The 17,141-nt window shown below is 44.0% G+C and overlaps 1 protein-coding gene across 1 annotated transcript in view; it reads left to right on the top strand.

Annotated features, from left to right (window-relative positions):
• The window catches only part of LOC137522155 (5-hydroxytryptamine receptor 3A-like), a 62,780-nt gene extending 60,184 nt beyond the window's left edge, over nt 1-2,596 (top strand). Inside the window, exons 12-13 of the mRNA XM_068242187.1 lie at nt 365-586; nt 2,316-2,596. Coding sequence (XP_068098288.1) covers nt 365-586; nt 2,316-2,596 — 503 coding nt within the window. The remainder of the gene's footprint in view (nt 1-364; nt 587-2,315) is intronic.
• The last annotated feature ends 14,545 nt before the right edge of the window (nt 2,597-17,141 follow it).

The following is a 17,141-nucleotide window of genomic DNA, read 5'->3' on the forward strand; positions in this document are numbered from 1 at the left end:
ACAGCCCCAAACCCCATCAACACCTTAATCTTTAGTTATCTGGCTTGCAGTAACTGCCATGTATCCCTTTTCTTATTTATCTCTGCTTCAAACACAATAGGGGAATGATAGCTGAGTGAGTTGTGTGCCCCCTCCTACACTGCGCCCCGAGGGTGGAGCCTCTCTCACCTCTGCCTGAGTAACATAATGGGAATGATATAAAGTTCAAATGCTTTCCTAGAGGGCAAGGCTTGTTTCTAAAACTCAAAGACCAATCATGTGATTCTTTTTTAGTGTTCTATGTGCAAAAGCAGTTGCAGTGTATTTTTAACTTAGGGCCAATGTGTAATAACGTATATATACTGATGTTATTCCATCCTGTCAGGTGTCTACTACATAATGTGCATGGCATTTCTCACAATCAGTTTGATCCAAAGCATCTTCATAGTGAAAATAGTCCACCAGCACAATGTCCATGTAGTGGTTCCCAAGTGGTTGAAATATTTGGTTCTAAAGAAGCTAATGTCTTTACTCGGTATACACAAGAAAATGTTTGAAGTACTTTTCAACAGATCATCTCGTAATACTCAGAAGATAGACAATATTGGTGAGTTTCTGTAAAGAAGGTAACATTTTTGGTTAAGTTTTACTTCATTAAAACTATATACTATAAGTATTTACCTCACAGCTTCAAACCATCTTCCTGCTTATATAATTGATTGTACACCTGCTTTGAACAGTTAAAAACACAAAAGTGAGCATGAAAAAAGAGTATTAGAACTAGCGCAATACACATAAATGGTAGATCCAAAATGTGGCCTACAGCTGACTTATTTGATGACAATGGCCTCAATTCACTAACCTTAACTCTTGTCTTTATTAACTCTTCTGAGCTGTTTTACAGTTATCACCATGGTGATATGATTGTGATAACTGTAAAACAGCTCAGAAGAGTTATTAAAGACAGGAGTTAAGCAGGCCATACACTGGCTCGATTCGCAGCCGTTTCGACAGCAGATTCGATCCTGGGATCGAATCTGCTGCCAATCGTTCGCGGTAAACGCAGCCGCCGATCCGATTTCCTCCCGAAATCGGATCGGTCCGTCGATCGCGCCGTGCGGGAAATTACCCTCGATCGCCCGCGGGTAAAGTGTGCGTCGCTAGCGGCGGCCGATCCGATCAAGTATACATTACCTGAGGCTGGCTCCCGGGCGTCTTCTCCGCGCTGCACGGCTCTGTTCTGGCTCCATCCATCCCGGCGCTTCCTGTGTCACTGCAGTGACCAGGAAGTTCAAATAGAGGGCGCTCTATTTGAACTTCCTGGTCACGGAGTAACACAGGAAGCGCCGGGATGGAGCCGGAACAGAGCCGTGCAATGCGGAGAAGATGCCCGGGAGCCAGCATCAGGTAGTGTATACGGGGGGGGGGGGGACAGGCGGCAGGAGCAGCTCAGCAGATGGTGAATCGGTTTCAGGCTGAAATCGATTCACAATCTGTTTGCAGTAAAGGCAGCCATACGATCCCTCTCTGATCAGATTCGATCAGATAGGGATCTGTCAGCTGGTCGATCTAATGGCACATCGACCAGTGTATGGCCACCTTTAAGCTTAGTGAATTGAGGCCATTGTCTGTACCAGCACTGCATTGTGGACACTGATATCAGAAAAGGTTTCTTTCACATTTAGTGAAAACTTTGGTAACATCGCCACCTCAGTTTACAGTAGTGTGCTAGAAGTAAAGGGATGCAAGACTTATTGCACATAACTCGCATGCATGTTGCAATCTAAACACCTTCCATAAACACTTACCTTTATACTTTGTCTGTAGGTTCACTATACGCATTATAGGATTGCTTTAAATTAAAGTGAACCCAAGATGTAAATAAACTGATGAGATAAATAATTGTATCTATTCTCCTACCACTAATATGTTTTTGATATGTTCAAATCTACTTTTTAATGTTTTATTGTATCTGCTGAATGACAGACTGTGAAGTATCCCAGAGCTAAAATATTAGAACTATTAACAATTTTTATCCATTCCCTTCACTCAGAAGCTGTTCCCTGCCAGGGAAGAGTTTTATGGCTATAATCCCTTATCAGTAAGGACTATGCTATAGTCTGACTAGGTCCTGACTGGAAAGAAACTTTCACTTGCATACCTAAATGGATTTTTCAGGCAGAAAAATAAAAAAGGAACACTGCTTAGTTATTTGTATGCTTACCACTGTCCATACACATGTCTATCTCATCATGTCACATTTCACCTTGCATATCCTTGTAGCCATGATGCAGTTTAGTTAAAGGACATTTTATTGAAAATAACTTTTTCCACAGGTGAAACCCACAAATCAAGGACTGATAGTCCACAGGAAAACCAGATGTCAATGGATTTAACTTTGTCAGCTTCAGAGAATTGTCAACTGCTGTCCAAGATCTTAAAAGAAATTGTATCAATCAGAGAGCATGTGAAGAATAATGATGATGAAATGGGCAAGAAGGAATGGCTGCAAGTGGCATACGTCCTCGACACATTTCTTTTTCGCACTTATTTGTTTGCAGTTTTTATGTTTGTGGCAGCTTTAGCATCTATATGGTCCGTAAGATATAAAGCTTGAAAGGCTTCAGTAATATATATATATATATATATATATATATATATATATATATATATATATATATATATATATATATACATACATACAGTATATATATGTTTGAGTGTGTGTATATATACTGTATATACCGTATATACTCGAGTATAAGCAGACCCGAGTATAAGCTGACCCCCCCCAACTCATACCCTAAAAAAACCAGGGGAAAATGATTGACCCGAGTATAAGCCGAGGTATATCCAGTATAGGTAGCCAGGTGTAGATGTCTGCAGTATAGGTAGCCAGCCATTGGTGCTCTAGTATACGTAGCCATGTGTAGATGTCTGCAGTATAGGTTGCCAGCCAGAGGTGCTCTAGTATAGGTGGCCAGGTGTAGATGTCTGCAGTATAGGTAGCCAGCCATAGGTGCTCCAGTATAGGTGGCCAGGTGTAGATGTCTGTAGTATAGGTAGCCAGCCATAGGTGCTCTAGTATAGGTGGCCAGTAGATGTAGGCAGTATAGGTAGCCAGCCATAGGTGCTCTAGTATAAATAGCCAGGTGTAGATGTCTGCAGTATAGGTAACCAGCCATAGGTAAGGTGTAGATGTCTGCAGTATAGGAAGCCATCCATAGGTGATCTAACATAGGTGGCCAGGTGTAGATGTCTGCAGTATAGGTAGCCAGCCATAGGTGATCTAACATAGGTGGCCAGGTGTAGATGTCTCTAATATAGGTAGTCAGCCATAGGTGTGCCCCTTTCCCCATAGGCAGTGTGCCACCCTTCCTCCCCTTGCAGGCTGAAAGATTATATAGAAGGAGAGGGGATCAGCGGGACTCAGCCGCGGGCCGACTCTTCCCTCTTGTCGGGTCCCCTCTCCATGCCTGAAATAAGAGCAGCAGCGGCGGCGGCAGCTTGGTGTCTCACCTTCCGGGCGGCTCCAGGCAAAGATCGAATGTCTCCGGGCTCCTCCGTGTACATCGTGGCTAACAGGAAGTAGTGTGCTCTTATTTCAGGCGTGGAGAGGAGACCCGACAAGAGGGAAGAGTCGGCTGGCGGCTGAGTCCCGCTGTTCCGCTCTCCTATCTAATCTTATAGCGTGTGGGGAGGGGAGTAGGGGAGAGAGGAGGAGGGGTGTGCATTGCCTGGAGGTAATGTGGGGGCGAACTGCCTGCGGGGGATGCATGCCTGGCTACCTATACTCTCTCGAGTATAAGCTGAGACCCGCATTTTGGGACCACTTTTTGGGTCCCAAAAACTAGGCTTATACTCGAGTATATACGGTATATCCCAGGTAAAATCCATAAAAGAAGATTAGTACTAATGGAAGGAAGTTGATAAAGATGCTATAAACTTAAAGGAATACTATCGAACTTAACACATTTCTGTCAATAGCATAAATCAAAATTGCATTAACAGTCTGTGCAAGCACAGCATATCTTTTTGCTGTGCAATGTTTCTTTTTCTTTTAATTTACCTTTTAAACGGATCCCCTGACAAGCTGACGGCGACGGATAATGAGGCAGCTCATTATGTTAGAGGGGATTCCTTTTTACAGTGCAGTAGTGTATTATACTATTTTCACGTTTCCCCATGGTATTCACTACTATTACTATTACTATGTTTCCCCAACACTATTCAGCATGCCAGGCATCTGTCACAGTAGCCTGCTATGAGGAGCGAGAGACAAACGCTCTCGCTCCTATTCTGCCCAGCTAAAAGGTAAATTAAAAGAAAAAGAAACATTGCACAGCAAAAAGATATGCTGTGTTTGCACAGACTGTTAATGCAATTTTGATTTATGCTATTGACAGAAATGTGTTAAAGTTTGATAGTATTCCTTTAAGGCCCTTTCCCCACTATTGCATCACGCTTCTCTCCCCACATCAAAAATCCAGTGACACACTGCATGTCCAGCAGGGAGCACATTACAAAGTGGGGGCGGAGCTAGGAAAATGACCATCAGCATGCGTTCATTTTAATGAGCCCGTGCTACACATGGTCCTGTCAGCGTAGCATACGCTCATAAGTTACCCACGATCCTCTGAAGTGCCATGCAATTTTTTTAGCGTGCTAGAAAGCGGTCGTGCTAGAAACACATTGGGTGGCACTTCAAAGGACCGCACGTACCTTATGAGCACACATTATGCTGACAGGACCGCGCGTATCGTGAGCCTGTTAACATTAACACATGCTGACAAGCGTGTTACATTTAGTGAATAAATCTATATGTGTGAAAGTAGCCTAAAGGGTAACATCAGAAAAAAAGGTCTTTTTATAGTGTGGAATCATTTATTTGACTTTATAAAAAAAATTATTGTCGCCCTGTATTTCCTGTCCCTAGGTATCAAAACATAACTTAAGGACATCATTTAATCTGCCACCAGGTAGAAAATTACATGGATCCCTCTCTTATCACAGCTGATCAGAGAGGAGTCTATTGCCTGCCCAAACAATGCACATCAATTTCCAATAGATTTCAGCATGAAATCTATTGTAAATCGTCCTAGTGCAGCCATCCTTCCCCCATCCCAGTGCCCATCACAGTGTTGAAGGCTCACCTGTCCTCCAGAGCAAATCCTGGCCTCCTCCAGTGTCCAGCATCACTGTAAGTGCCCGCGCCATGTTACACTGTCACATGTAGTGATGTCACTAAGGCTCTGGTGTCACATGGTACAGACGCTTGTTGTGACACCAGAAACTGGAGGAGGCCAGGATTTCCGGCGGCGTGACAGGTGAACCTTCAACACTGCACAAGGGCATGGGGGGGATCACATACACTTGGAGGGAAAAAGGCTGGTAGTCAATAGGTTGTTGGGAAATTTGATTTAACACCATTATCGCTATGTAACCGATAGGGATGGTCGGAGATTTCAATTGCCCACTCCATGGAAATTCCAATTTCTGCAAATGCCATTTACCAATTACGCAGATTTCTGTTTTCCGATTTCCATTTTTTTTGTCATGACTTGGAAGCATTGGACATTCAGAGAATGCAGGATTTTACTCTGGTAATCGGAATACCATGAACATTTTAGGTCAATCAGAAGATCAGAAGACTCAGAAGGACTCGGTAGTATCCGAGTTTTGAGACTGGCCTAAAATCATTGCATTAATTAGAATTTCACAGAAAAATATTTGATTGGTCCAATGCTTCTGAGTGCTGTGATTGGGCTAAAATAACCGAGTTGTGCTAATGTGTTATTTCCGCAGAATCCAAATTCCAATTTCCGCAGAATCCAACGAGCATCCCTAGTAATCAAATGAGCCCTTGTGACCAAGATGTTACCGCCATGGCTGATTGAGCCATTTGACCAATTTTGACTGGAAATCTATTGTATGATTGATCAGATGGCCATGTTGCAGCACAGATTCTCTTCCAGTTTGATAAAATTATCGGATCGGCCTGCAAAATCGACTAATGTAGAGTCCCAATTTAGGATTTTGTTTTCTATGTTTATTGTGTGAAATACTTTATCCATTTGGAATGCACAAAGTTGTATGCATTGCATGTAGACCATTTTTGAATTATTACCTAGTTCCCTGGGTTTGCAATATTGACTGCCTGTGCAAATTTACAGCTTGAGCTGACCCTGCCCACGGACAGAGGGAGGAAGTGTGTGGATCAAGCTTTGTGCAGAGGAAGAAGCTCTAACGTCCCTGGCAGCTCCTTACTGTTTGTACAGATCCCTGAGTCATATCACTGAATCTTCTAAAGGGAACTTTTCTAGAACAGCTGCATCAATTGTGAAACTTGTGTGAGCAATGGCATAGTGCCCTATTAACCTCAAAGCTATGGGGGTTCACAGAGGCTGATGGAACAGGAACTGAGAGAGAATCTTTCCAATGGGGACAGAAACATTAAAGAACCGCTGACACGAAAATTTTAATTGTTCTCGATGGTTGACCTTAAAGGGTCCCTGAGCAGAGGAATGAAATGGAAATCGAAACTTAGCTGGGGCTTCCTACAGCCCCCACCCCCAATACCCCACAAGGTCTCTTTGCATCCTCTGGGGTCCCTCCATGGTCCCGCTGGCAGCTCCTTTAGGTGCACGACTTCAGCTGAAGTCATGTGAAACTGTGCATGCTCAGCCCGTCTATGCGCCTGGCTTGATCACATGCTTGTCGTGGTTCTTGAAAGACTGAACCGCTAGTGCACAGGATGCTTACAGTTATGGGCGTGTGATCAAGTTGGGCGTGTGGATGGGCCACGGATGTGCAGTTGCAAGCAACTGCAGATGAAGTTGCGCACCTAACAAAGCTGCCAGCAGGACCACAGAGGAGACCCAGAGGACACAGAGGGAACTCACAGGCTATGGGGGGCTGGAGGAAGCCCCAGGTAAGTTCAGATTTCCATTTAATTCCTCTGCTCAGGTTTGCTTTAAAAAAGAAAATATTTTCTAACCACAATATTTAAAATCAGAAGAGAACACTTTAACACAAACAAACATGTTAATATCTTCTGCCTAGCTGTATGATATCTCACTCAAGCAGACCAAATCAAAAGTCACGTAAATAGTGACCTAGGATGTTTTTTCCTGGGAGTTTGCCGATGCACAAGCCTCAATCAGACTGCTCCCACGACCTCAGATGAGTATCAAAAGAAGAAGGAGGCCGCACACAACTGGCTGCAAAGATGTAACAAAAGCATCATTGAAGCCAGTTGAACAGGAGACCATGGGGGAAACTGCATAAATGTACTAAAGTAATATAACAACTATGGGGTTGATTCACTAAGACAAATAGCATGCCTTATCAGAGTTAACATGCCTTATCAGAGTCAACATGCCTTATCAGCGTTGCATAGTGAGCACTACGAACATATGCTTGCTAATTGGCAATGACGAGATCTCCACTCGTCCTGCCCTGAGCCCCTGCAGGTCCAATCACTTTAAAGGACATTATCGTAGTGCTTGCTATGCTACTCCGATAAGGCATGTTAACTCTGATAAGGCATTTTACCTCTGATAAGGCATGCTATTTGTCTTAGTGAATAAAGCCCATTGTTTGATTGTTTGTTTATTTGTTTAAATTGATGGCTACATTTTGTTTGAGAATTTTAGCTTTTACATTTTTATCAAATAGTTAAATATTAAAACAAAACTTTTACTATTGCAAATTATTTCTGGCTTGTAAAAACATACAGTACATGCTTTCATTTGTTTTTGTTTAGTTGATTCTGCAGTTAAAACTTACACTGAAGTAAAATCTATGTATGCAAATAATCTATTTAATTGGTATAAACAAGCAAGAAGAGAATAAATAGGGTCCATGTGAAAAAAATGTGTTGTGCTCTGTCCTTCCTATTCAACTTTTTCAAACTTTCTGTACCATAATCCAGCAGTATTAAAAGCCGCAAGGGTAAAAATTGTTTCCAAGACTGGATCAAGGTGCCATCATCCCCTACCAAGTAATCATACACTGTAGATGCCTTTCCATATAAGGAAAACATCCAAACACTTCTTAAAGAGAACCTGAACTGAAAATAAAATGTCAAAATAACCATACACAGGTTATACTTACCTCCTGTGTAGTCTACTACTCAATCTCTTTCTCCTCTCCTGCATCCTATTTGTCCACTGGGATCAATGGGATTCTCCATCCTCCATTTTAAAAATGGCCATTACCCCTTAACAGCTTCCTGGTCAGCACACTGTTAAACTGTAATATCGCCCACTTGAGCCATAGGGGAACATGGACATTACCTTGCACATTCAGTTGTAACTGACAGCTGCTGATATATAACTGACAGCAACTGGTATATTTCAGTTCTGACAAAATGTTGTCAGAACTGGAAGGGATCACTGTAAGAAGAAAATGTCGAGCTTCTGAGAGGAACTGGCGGCGAGGTTAATATGTAATATTCATTTGCAGCTACGTCATGTGTTTATTTTAAATAATTTTGCTCACTTCAGGTTCCCTTTAACTAAAAGTACAGGCATTGCCATGACAATACCTGTGGAAAGATATTCCACATATTGACAACTTTTACTGTGCCGAAACCCTTCCTAAACAGGTGGTAAATTGTCCTTGGCTTGCCTCCACATCCACGTCATGTTCCCTTGTCCTTTGTACAGCCATTTGCCAAGTTTGTATATTACCCCTGGTAATTTTTATACATTTTATCTATATTGTCTCTTTTACAAGCTAAAAAATCTAATTTGTCCAACCTTTATGGGTCTTCCAACCCACTGATTAATTTAGTTGCCTGTTTTTGTACTAATTCTAAAACGTCAATGTCCTTCAATGTCCTTCCTAAAGTGCCTAAAACTGTATTTTATATCCCAGAACTAGCCACACAAGTAATCAATGATACTGTGAGGCCTGCTTGATCCACTGCTTTTTATCAGTTACTATGCCCCAATCTCCTCCGCAGTCTTCACCTTGTGTGGCTCATCCCCAGACATCCAAGGGATGATAAGTGCGTTGTCCCAGCACCCGGTTACACCCAGGCCGCAAGGTATAGGAATTGAAGTCTGTAAGACAGTGGTACTAACAGAACCACTCTAGACAGATACAGGCTGAAGTGGGGCATTCAGACGGGTAGCAGGAGCAGGATGCCGCATACAGCTGAGCCCTGACTGTGCTGCCGGAAAGGCTACGTTTTGTATGTACTTTCATATCAATATTGTGTACATGCATTTTTTAGCAGTTTTTGACGTTTAATAAACATACTATACTATGGCAGACAATCTGGTCTGTTTGAGTTCCTTATAGTCTACGGTTGATGGTGGAATGGCAACAGGAGGTAAGAGGAATAGAGAGCCAGTTCATAAATCCCAGCATGTAACAGATTGTAACAGAAGCTCAGATTGTAACAGTCTGAACAATGGCCACACACTGGTGGTGTGATGGTGGACTGAAGACCACATCATTACTATATTTGTTTTAGGCTGTTTCTGGATGGACGCTGAAATCTGGAGCAGCGCTGAACTTTTCATGTGAAATTATTACCAGTATACCCGCATCAAAACAGCATCCTTTTCACCGTTTACTTTAAACCTAACATGTAGTCCTACAAGCCAGTTTTATTTATCCCCTAATCCCTGCCCCCTTGCAGACATTAAAGGGGCCCATACATTAGTCGATTTCAGCCATCGATCGATTCTATAGATCAATCAGAAATCGATTCTTTCAAATCTATCGATCGATCAGAGATCGATTCTTTCAATCAATTCAATCCGATTTCAATTGATTTCAATGGATTTGATATATCCGATAAGCCAGCAGCAGATCGATGGCCCATTGTAACGATTGGTGTCAGCAACACAGATAATTCTGATTATTGGTGATCTGCAGTATCACCAATAATACAGATGCTATACCTGATTATATGGTGATCTGCAGAATCACCAATAATACTAGTATAGCCTGACACGTGACAACCAGCGGAGGATCGTGTTTAGGTGTAACATTAATTCAGATGAGAGAGCCTACCTGAGGAGCGGGTGACTCAGCCTGCAGCTGAAGCTCACCTAATGGCGGGGTGAATCAGACAGTACTGCAGGCAAGAGGGCTAATGTGGATAATACAATACTGCTGGATAACTGATCACCTAAGGAGCAAGTGATTCAGAGTGTACTGCAGCCCAGTAGTGTTTGGTGCACAGTATAAGGAGAGAACCACAGTAGAGCTGAACTCAAGCTCTCTTGAAGGACAGATAGAGCGGACTGTCTTGCAGCCTAGGAGTAGTTGATACAATTGGTGCTGAAGCCAGGTTTGATTCAGGCGTTACTGCAGCCTAGGCTAGAGAGACAGACAGTACTGCAGCCTAGTAAGTGACACAGATAGTACTGCAGCCTAATGGCGAGTGACACAGATAGTACTGTAGCCTAATGGCAAGCGACACAGATAATACTGCAGCCTAGGATACCTGAGGAGCAGGTATCCTGACTAGAAGGCAGTATCCTACACCTAGGAGATTGGTGCAGAAAACTGATTTCCCTCACTGGTGGCAGGGCCCACCAGTGCGGGTAGAGTGGTCAGACAGGCAGAGTTTGGCAACGAGCGGACAGACAAAGTACAGAATCGGAAGACTGATTCAACGTCAGGGAAAGGCTGGGTCGGCAACGTGAATCAGATAGACTGAGGTACAGAATCGACAAACGGAAGAATAGTCAGAGGAAGCAATAGGTCATAACAAATAAACAATGCACTAGTACTTTAAAGCTATCAACAGAATCTAGCTAAGTGTGAATTCCCAGCTCCGGCTGGTTCTAACACACTTTGGGAACTGACTGAGGTCTGAGAGCTAACACAATATAGCATACGCAACAGCAGATGCGGAGCTACTGACAGGCCTGCTTTATATATACCCAGCAAGCTCCCCAGCTCCGCCCCCATCCCTCAGCCAATCCGGATGCCCGCTGGAGTCAGCTGACCGCAGGATCAGCTGACCCCCCTCTTTGCTGCATAAAGGTCCTGTTGCTCTGCTCGCGCGCACGTAGCCCTTAACCTGTGAGCAATAGAAGGATCAGGCATAACTTGAGCATTTGACCGTGCGGCAGAGGCCCCCGGCTGATACGCGGAGATAGCCGCCATGCCGCTAGTCTCTGCGGCGGCATCTCCGCTATTCTTTACACCCATAGAGTTGCGTTGAATCTAATGGTCCAATAATGCATTTACATAGATTTCCAATAGATTTCAGAAAGTGTGTGGCACACTTCAGATAGATTCCTGTCAGATTCGACTTGACAGGCATCTGACAGAAATCTATCTGATGGTCAAATCTGATGGTGCAAATCTATAAGTGTATCGCCACCTTAAAGAGACTCTGTAACAAATTTTTCAGCCTTAGTTCTTCTATCCTATAAGTTCCTATGCCTGTTCTAATCTGCTCTGGCTTACTGCAGTCTTTCCTAACTGCACTGTCTCTGTAATAAATCAATGTATCTTTCCTCTGTCCTGTTTGTCGGGCTAAAGCTTGATTGTGTGGAATGTGCAGGGCTGCTTGTGATTGGTAGAAGCGATACACACCCTCTGCAGGCCCCCTGCATACTCTGAATGACTCACACTCTATGCTTAGCTGAGCCTATTAGAAGCTGGTTAGTTTGTTTGTAAACACTGCCTAAAACTGTTAATTACAAGCCAGGATTGCAGCAGAGAGTGGCAGAAACAGCACAGAGGGGCACAGGAGAAAATAATGAATAGAATGGTATGCTTTTTATTGTAAGAATATTAGAGTACAGATTCTCTTTAAGTCTGTCCCAACACCAACGCTAGGTGCCCACCATTTTGCAATACAGCTGTGATTGGTTAACCAGCACAAGGTAGATGAGAGAGTGTCATTTGTGCTTTAATGAGGTAGGTGTGAGTATATAGGTATTCATTTTTAATGTACCAGGGCTTTTATGCTTTAGTATTTTGACTTTTTGTTATGGTATACTTTTTTTTTGTTCTTTTGGTTGTTTGTTTGTTTGTTTGCTTGTTTGTTTTGGGGGTATAGTTACATTTGAAATCACAATATTTTCTTGTTTCATTAGTTGTGTAAAAATTCTAATGGCAAAATTATGAACATGAGTTGTGTATACAAATAATCTTAAAAAAATGGGCATGTGTCATGTGTCAAGGCAACTTTGTAAAATTCTATGGTGATATAATGGAGAAAGGGGGTGGGCAACAGTAAGTAAGTCAGAGTATATAAAGCACAGAACAGCTTGGAAAAATCAGAAAAGCATGCAGGAGACAAGAACACTACCACATCAAAGCCAATATAGAAATTATGGAGCTAACTATAAGAGGCAGCTAAAAAGCAAATCAAATAATCTGCTATAGGCAGAGAAACTATTATCTCAACTAAAATCCATTTTCTAAAAAAAAAAAAAAGGAAAGGAAAATTACAACAATATATATTTATAGTCTGGTCTGGAAGATCGATAAGGCTTGGATTAGCCTGTCCCGAGAGGTATAGAATTAGACAGCAGTTCAACTAAGGGCTCTAGATGCTGATTTGGTGACATTCAGCAATTTCACATGCAATGGATCATCACTGGATTCTCTTTTCCATTTCATTTCTCATCATATCTGCAGGTGAGTGCATTTATCTGACTATCATAAGCATGTCAAATCTGATGTCAAACTGTACTTTATTCTTGTTTGCATGGAAACATGGTCTATTTTTAAACAGAATATGGAATGCACTTTAAAAGGAAAATCGTTAAAGGAAAATTGTGACTCCTGAAAAAAGAAAAGTCAGATGCTTACCTCAGTAGAGGATTCTTATGTCCTCGTCAAGACCACTGCCGGTGCCCGGGACCCTGTGAAAGTTTGTGGCTGGGCTTCCGTCTGTGAACAAGTGCGGTCACACTATACAGGCTGGCGCCTATGCAGTCATGCATGATGCTGTGTTCATTCATGGTAGTGGGCGCAGCCACGCAAACCTATTTGACAAACTCTTGTGAAATAGGTTCAGAGGGTCCCTGCCCTGGAAGGGTGGGCTCGAGAGGGATGGGGGAAGCGTATGGATTATCCAGAGGCTAGGGTGAGTATCTACATTATTTTCAGCTTATAGGTACCTTTTAATACTGCAAAATCTGAGTGAGGCAACCTGAAGCATGTTGAATTGTGTTGTAATGCCTATGTATAAACAAGGCAAAGCATTTCTTCTTGCCTATGTGTGAATGCGCACTGACCTTTTAGGGTCTGATCAAACACAGGCATTAAAATATCAAAGAGAATTTTAGCTTTTCCAGATACAGGCAGCGAGCATATTTGTTTGGAAGCTCAATGGCCCCGACTTTTTGGATTCTGTTTGCATGTTTTATTTGTTAAAAAATTGGACCTTTTGCTTTTTTCTGCACATTGTGCACGTTGTGAATACAATGGGCTTGATTCACAAAGCGGTGCAGACTGTTTAGCATGGGTGTGCTAAACAGTTAGCATGTGAAGTGCCGTTCGCGGACTTTTGCGCGCGCAATTTGCCGTGATTCGCGCGATTGCAGACTTTTGCACACGCAAAAGTCCGCGATTTGCGTCAAATTGCGTGCGCAAAAGTCCGCGATCACGCGAATCGCTGCAAATTGTGCGCGCAAAAGTGCGCGATTCGCGGCACTTTGCGCGCACAAAAGTCCGCGAACAGCACTTCACGTGCTAATTATTTAGCACACCCGTGCTAAACAGTTAGCACCGCTTTGTGAATCAAGCCCAATGTATTTTGCCCGAAACCTAAGAAGTAAAAATGAATGCAAAAAAATCGCAATGTGATCCAAAAAGTAAGGAATAGTGTGCTCCCTGCATTGTTTTCATTTACTCTTGTGCATCTTTACACTACTATTTAATGCTTCAGGTAGGTGGGACGTTATGGAGCTGCGTTTTAAAGTCTTATAACGCAGCTTACCGCACTGCAGTGATAATCCTAAGGGACGTTCACAGTTCAACGTTACCATCGCATTGTGACGTTTAGCATTATAGTAACGCACTGCCGCAGTGCGTTACCTATAAAAACGCACACGTTACCAGGTACAGAAAAGCATACTTTTCATTGCCTGTATGCTTTCCTGTACCTACTGTATGTTACGGTAATGCACATTAATGCTACACCTTTTTTTTGCGTTGTGTTGTAATGCTGCCTTGCGATTTTATCATTGCATTACAATGCAATGTCCCACTGTGAATAAGCTCTCAGTGTGCTTCAAAATAAATATATTTTTTAAAATTCTAATGTGTTCTAGGGTCACTTGGCTTCCTCATATTTTCAAATCTGATAAAAGTGATGTTCAGCTGAAAACTTTACCATTAAGAATAGCAGGTACTTTTATAGGAATGGTGATTTCAGTAGAAATCCATTTACAGTTGCCTCATTTGTAATGTGATGATCCCTCTAATTGCTGCTTCATAGTTCACAAAAAGATGTTCACTGTGGTTACTGTTGAGTTTGATTTAACCACTTGAGGACCCACCCTTTACCCCCCCTTAAGGACCAGCGCTGTTTTAGGTGATCTGTGCTGGGTGGGCTCTGCAGCCCCCAGCACAGATCAAAGGGCACTCAGAGCGATCAGATCGCCCCCCTTTTTTCCCCACTAGGGGGATGATGTGCAGGGGGGGTCTGATCGCTCCTCCTGGCTGGCATTTTGCGGGGGGGGGCACCTCAAAGCCCCCCTCCACGGCGAAATCCTCCCCCTCCCTCTCCTACCTGCCACCGCCGGGAGATCTGGGCTGCACAGGACGCTATCCGTCCTGTGCAGCCAGTGACAGGACGTCCCCTGTCACATGGAGGCGATCCCCGGCCGCTGATTGGCCGGGGATCGCCGATCTGCCTTACGGCGCTGCTGCGCAGCAGCGTCGTACAAATGTAAACAAAGCGGATTATTTCCGCTTGTGTTTACATTTAGCCTGCGAGCCGCCATCGGCGGCCCGCAGGCTATTCACGGAGCCCCCCGCCGTGAATTGACAGGAAGCAGCCGCTCGTACGAGCGGCTGCTTCCTGATTAATTAGGCTGCAGCTGGCGACGCAATACTGCGTCGCTGGTCCTGCAGCTGCCACTTTGCCGACGCACGGTATAAGCGTGCGGTCGGCAAGTGGTTAAACACCCAGTTCACTAGTTTCCCACAGAACTCCAACATTAACTACCTGCTGACCGCCCCACGCCAATGGGCGTGGCCGCAGCGGCAGCCCCAGGACCGCCTAACGCCAATTGGCGTCAAGTCCTGGGGCTCTGTTTAGCAGGAGTTCGCGCGCAGGCTGTGCGCGCATCTCCTGCTTGGGGGGCGGAGTTCCGCCCTGCCTTCAGTCTCCGAGCGGCAATCGCCGCTCGGGAGACTGTTAGACGGTGTAATCGCTGTCTATTAGAGGGATTCACATAATAAAGGCACCTGTAAAAAAAGAGAGCAGGGGATTGCCCCTAGTGGAACATCAGTAAAATTACTGATATTCTACTAATTAATTTTGAAATATCTGTAATGTATAACAGTATTTTACTATGACTTAACCTAACCCTACTCTCACACAGAACCCTGCCTCTACCAATGCCTTACTCTAAGACCTCCCTCTATCGATACCTAACCCCTAACCCTCTCTCTACCTATGCCTAACCCTTAGGTGGTGCCTAACACTTAAAGCCCCCCTCCGTGGAGCCTAACACTTAAGCCCCCACCCCATATGGCCTAACCTTAACCTACCCCCCCCCCCCACACTGCAAAGCTATGATTTGTGATATGATAATGAGCAGAAATGTGGGTGCCAAGAGGCTCCCCACAAAATAGTGGGTGCCAAGGCTTCCTGCTATGCAAATTGAAGCTGCATAATGCCATCATTTGCATAGCGGGAGGCCTTGGTGCCTTCTATTTTATCGTGGGCACTCAAATTTCCGCTCATTGCTGCAAACTGCAGCTCCTGTAATGGGCGCCCATGGCGGTGCTCAGGCCCGGTCCAGCCATGATGCCAAGTGAGGCGACTTTCTCAAGCAATAATGAGAAGTCTGTGCAGGCGCTCAACATAAATGATATAAGTCCACAGTCCCAGACCAGTCTGTATTCAAATGGACCCAGACGATATCATGAATTCACAGAAATGTATCCACCAAGTACTCTCACCAGATCAGTTGGCTGACTCAATGACAAATCAGCAGACACAGCATGTATATATAATCCAATGGTCTCCCACTGTAATTGGCATCTGTACATTCAAGCACAATATGCGGACATAGCGTAATACTGCCGTAGATCACAGGATTAAAGTGACTATATATATTCACCCTGTGTGAGGTGATCAAAGATTGTGCTCCCACCACCGGCAATGCAATGGTTAACTGCTCACCAGATTCCAATGCTGACCCCCAGCTTCGATCAGCAATGTGCGCTTATGTTTAGTTATTTTATTTCCAGATGGGATGCAAGGTCCTTTAAGGACTTGGCAGGCAGTTAGTCTCTGGATCCTAAAGAGGCTTTTCTCATCCTCCACAGGCAGTGTTCTTCCAGCGCTGGGACTCCTGAAAAAGAGTTTGTTGACGCTTGTCTACAGCTCACACAGGCACACTAGCACCGTCCTGATCTGCTTTCTTTGGAAAAAACGGTCTGGATCAGGTCTGCAGCTCTGCGCTACTGTGCAGTCACGAGTAGGGATGATCACATTTATGTTGAGCGCCTGCACAGACTTCTCATTATTTATATAGGGAGGTAGATCCCATCCCACTGTGCGGCGACCCATACCTATTTGCTCCATTGTTTGTGAAACCATCGAGTTAATTGGAGGAGCGCCTATAACCACATAATCTATAAGACTTTCTCAAGCAGCTGAAGTCTGGGGGCAGCACCAGGCAGAAACAGGAAGTGAAGAGAGTGCCTGGCCAACCTATACTGGGAGCAATTTTACAACTGTGCCTGGGTAACTTATACTGGGGGCAACTGTACCTAGCTACCAATACTGGGGGCACTTATACCTGGCTACCCACCTTTTGGGGGGGCATCCTCAAAAGTTTGCCTCAGGCGGCAAAAAGTCTCAGGCAGTGCTCTTCTTTCCAAATCTGCTCCTGTGCCCATTTTTCCAGCTATGACTAAGAGAGCTCACAGCAGCTCTGCATACCGACTGCATGCATGTCCACAGCAATGCGAGTCTGATATTATTGACTGAGAGA

The sequence above is a fragment of the Hyperolius riggenbachi genome, chromosome 6, assembly GCF_040937935.1.
Source record: "Hyperolius riggenbachi isolate aHypRig1 chromosome 6, aHypRig1.pri, whole genome shotgun sequence".
Classification (NCBI taxonomy): Eukaryota; Metazoa; Chordata; class Amphibia; order Anura; family Hyperoliidae; genus Hyperolius; species Hyperolius riggenbachi.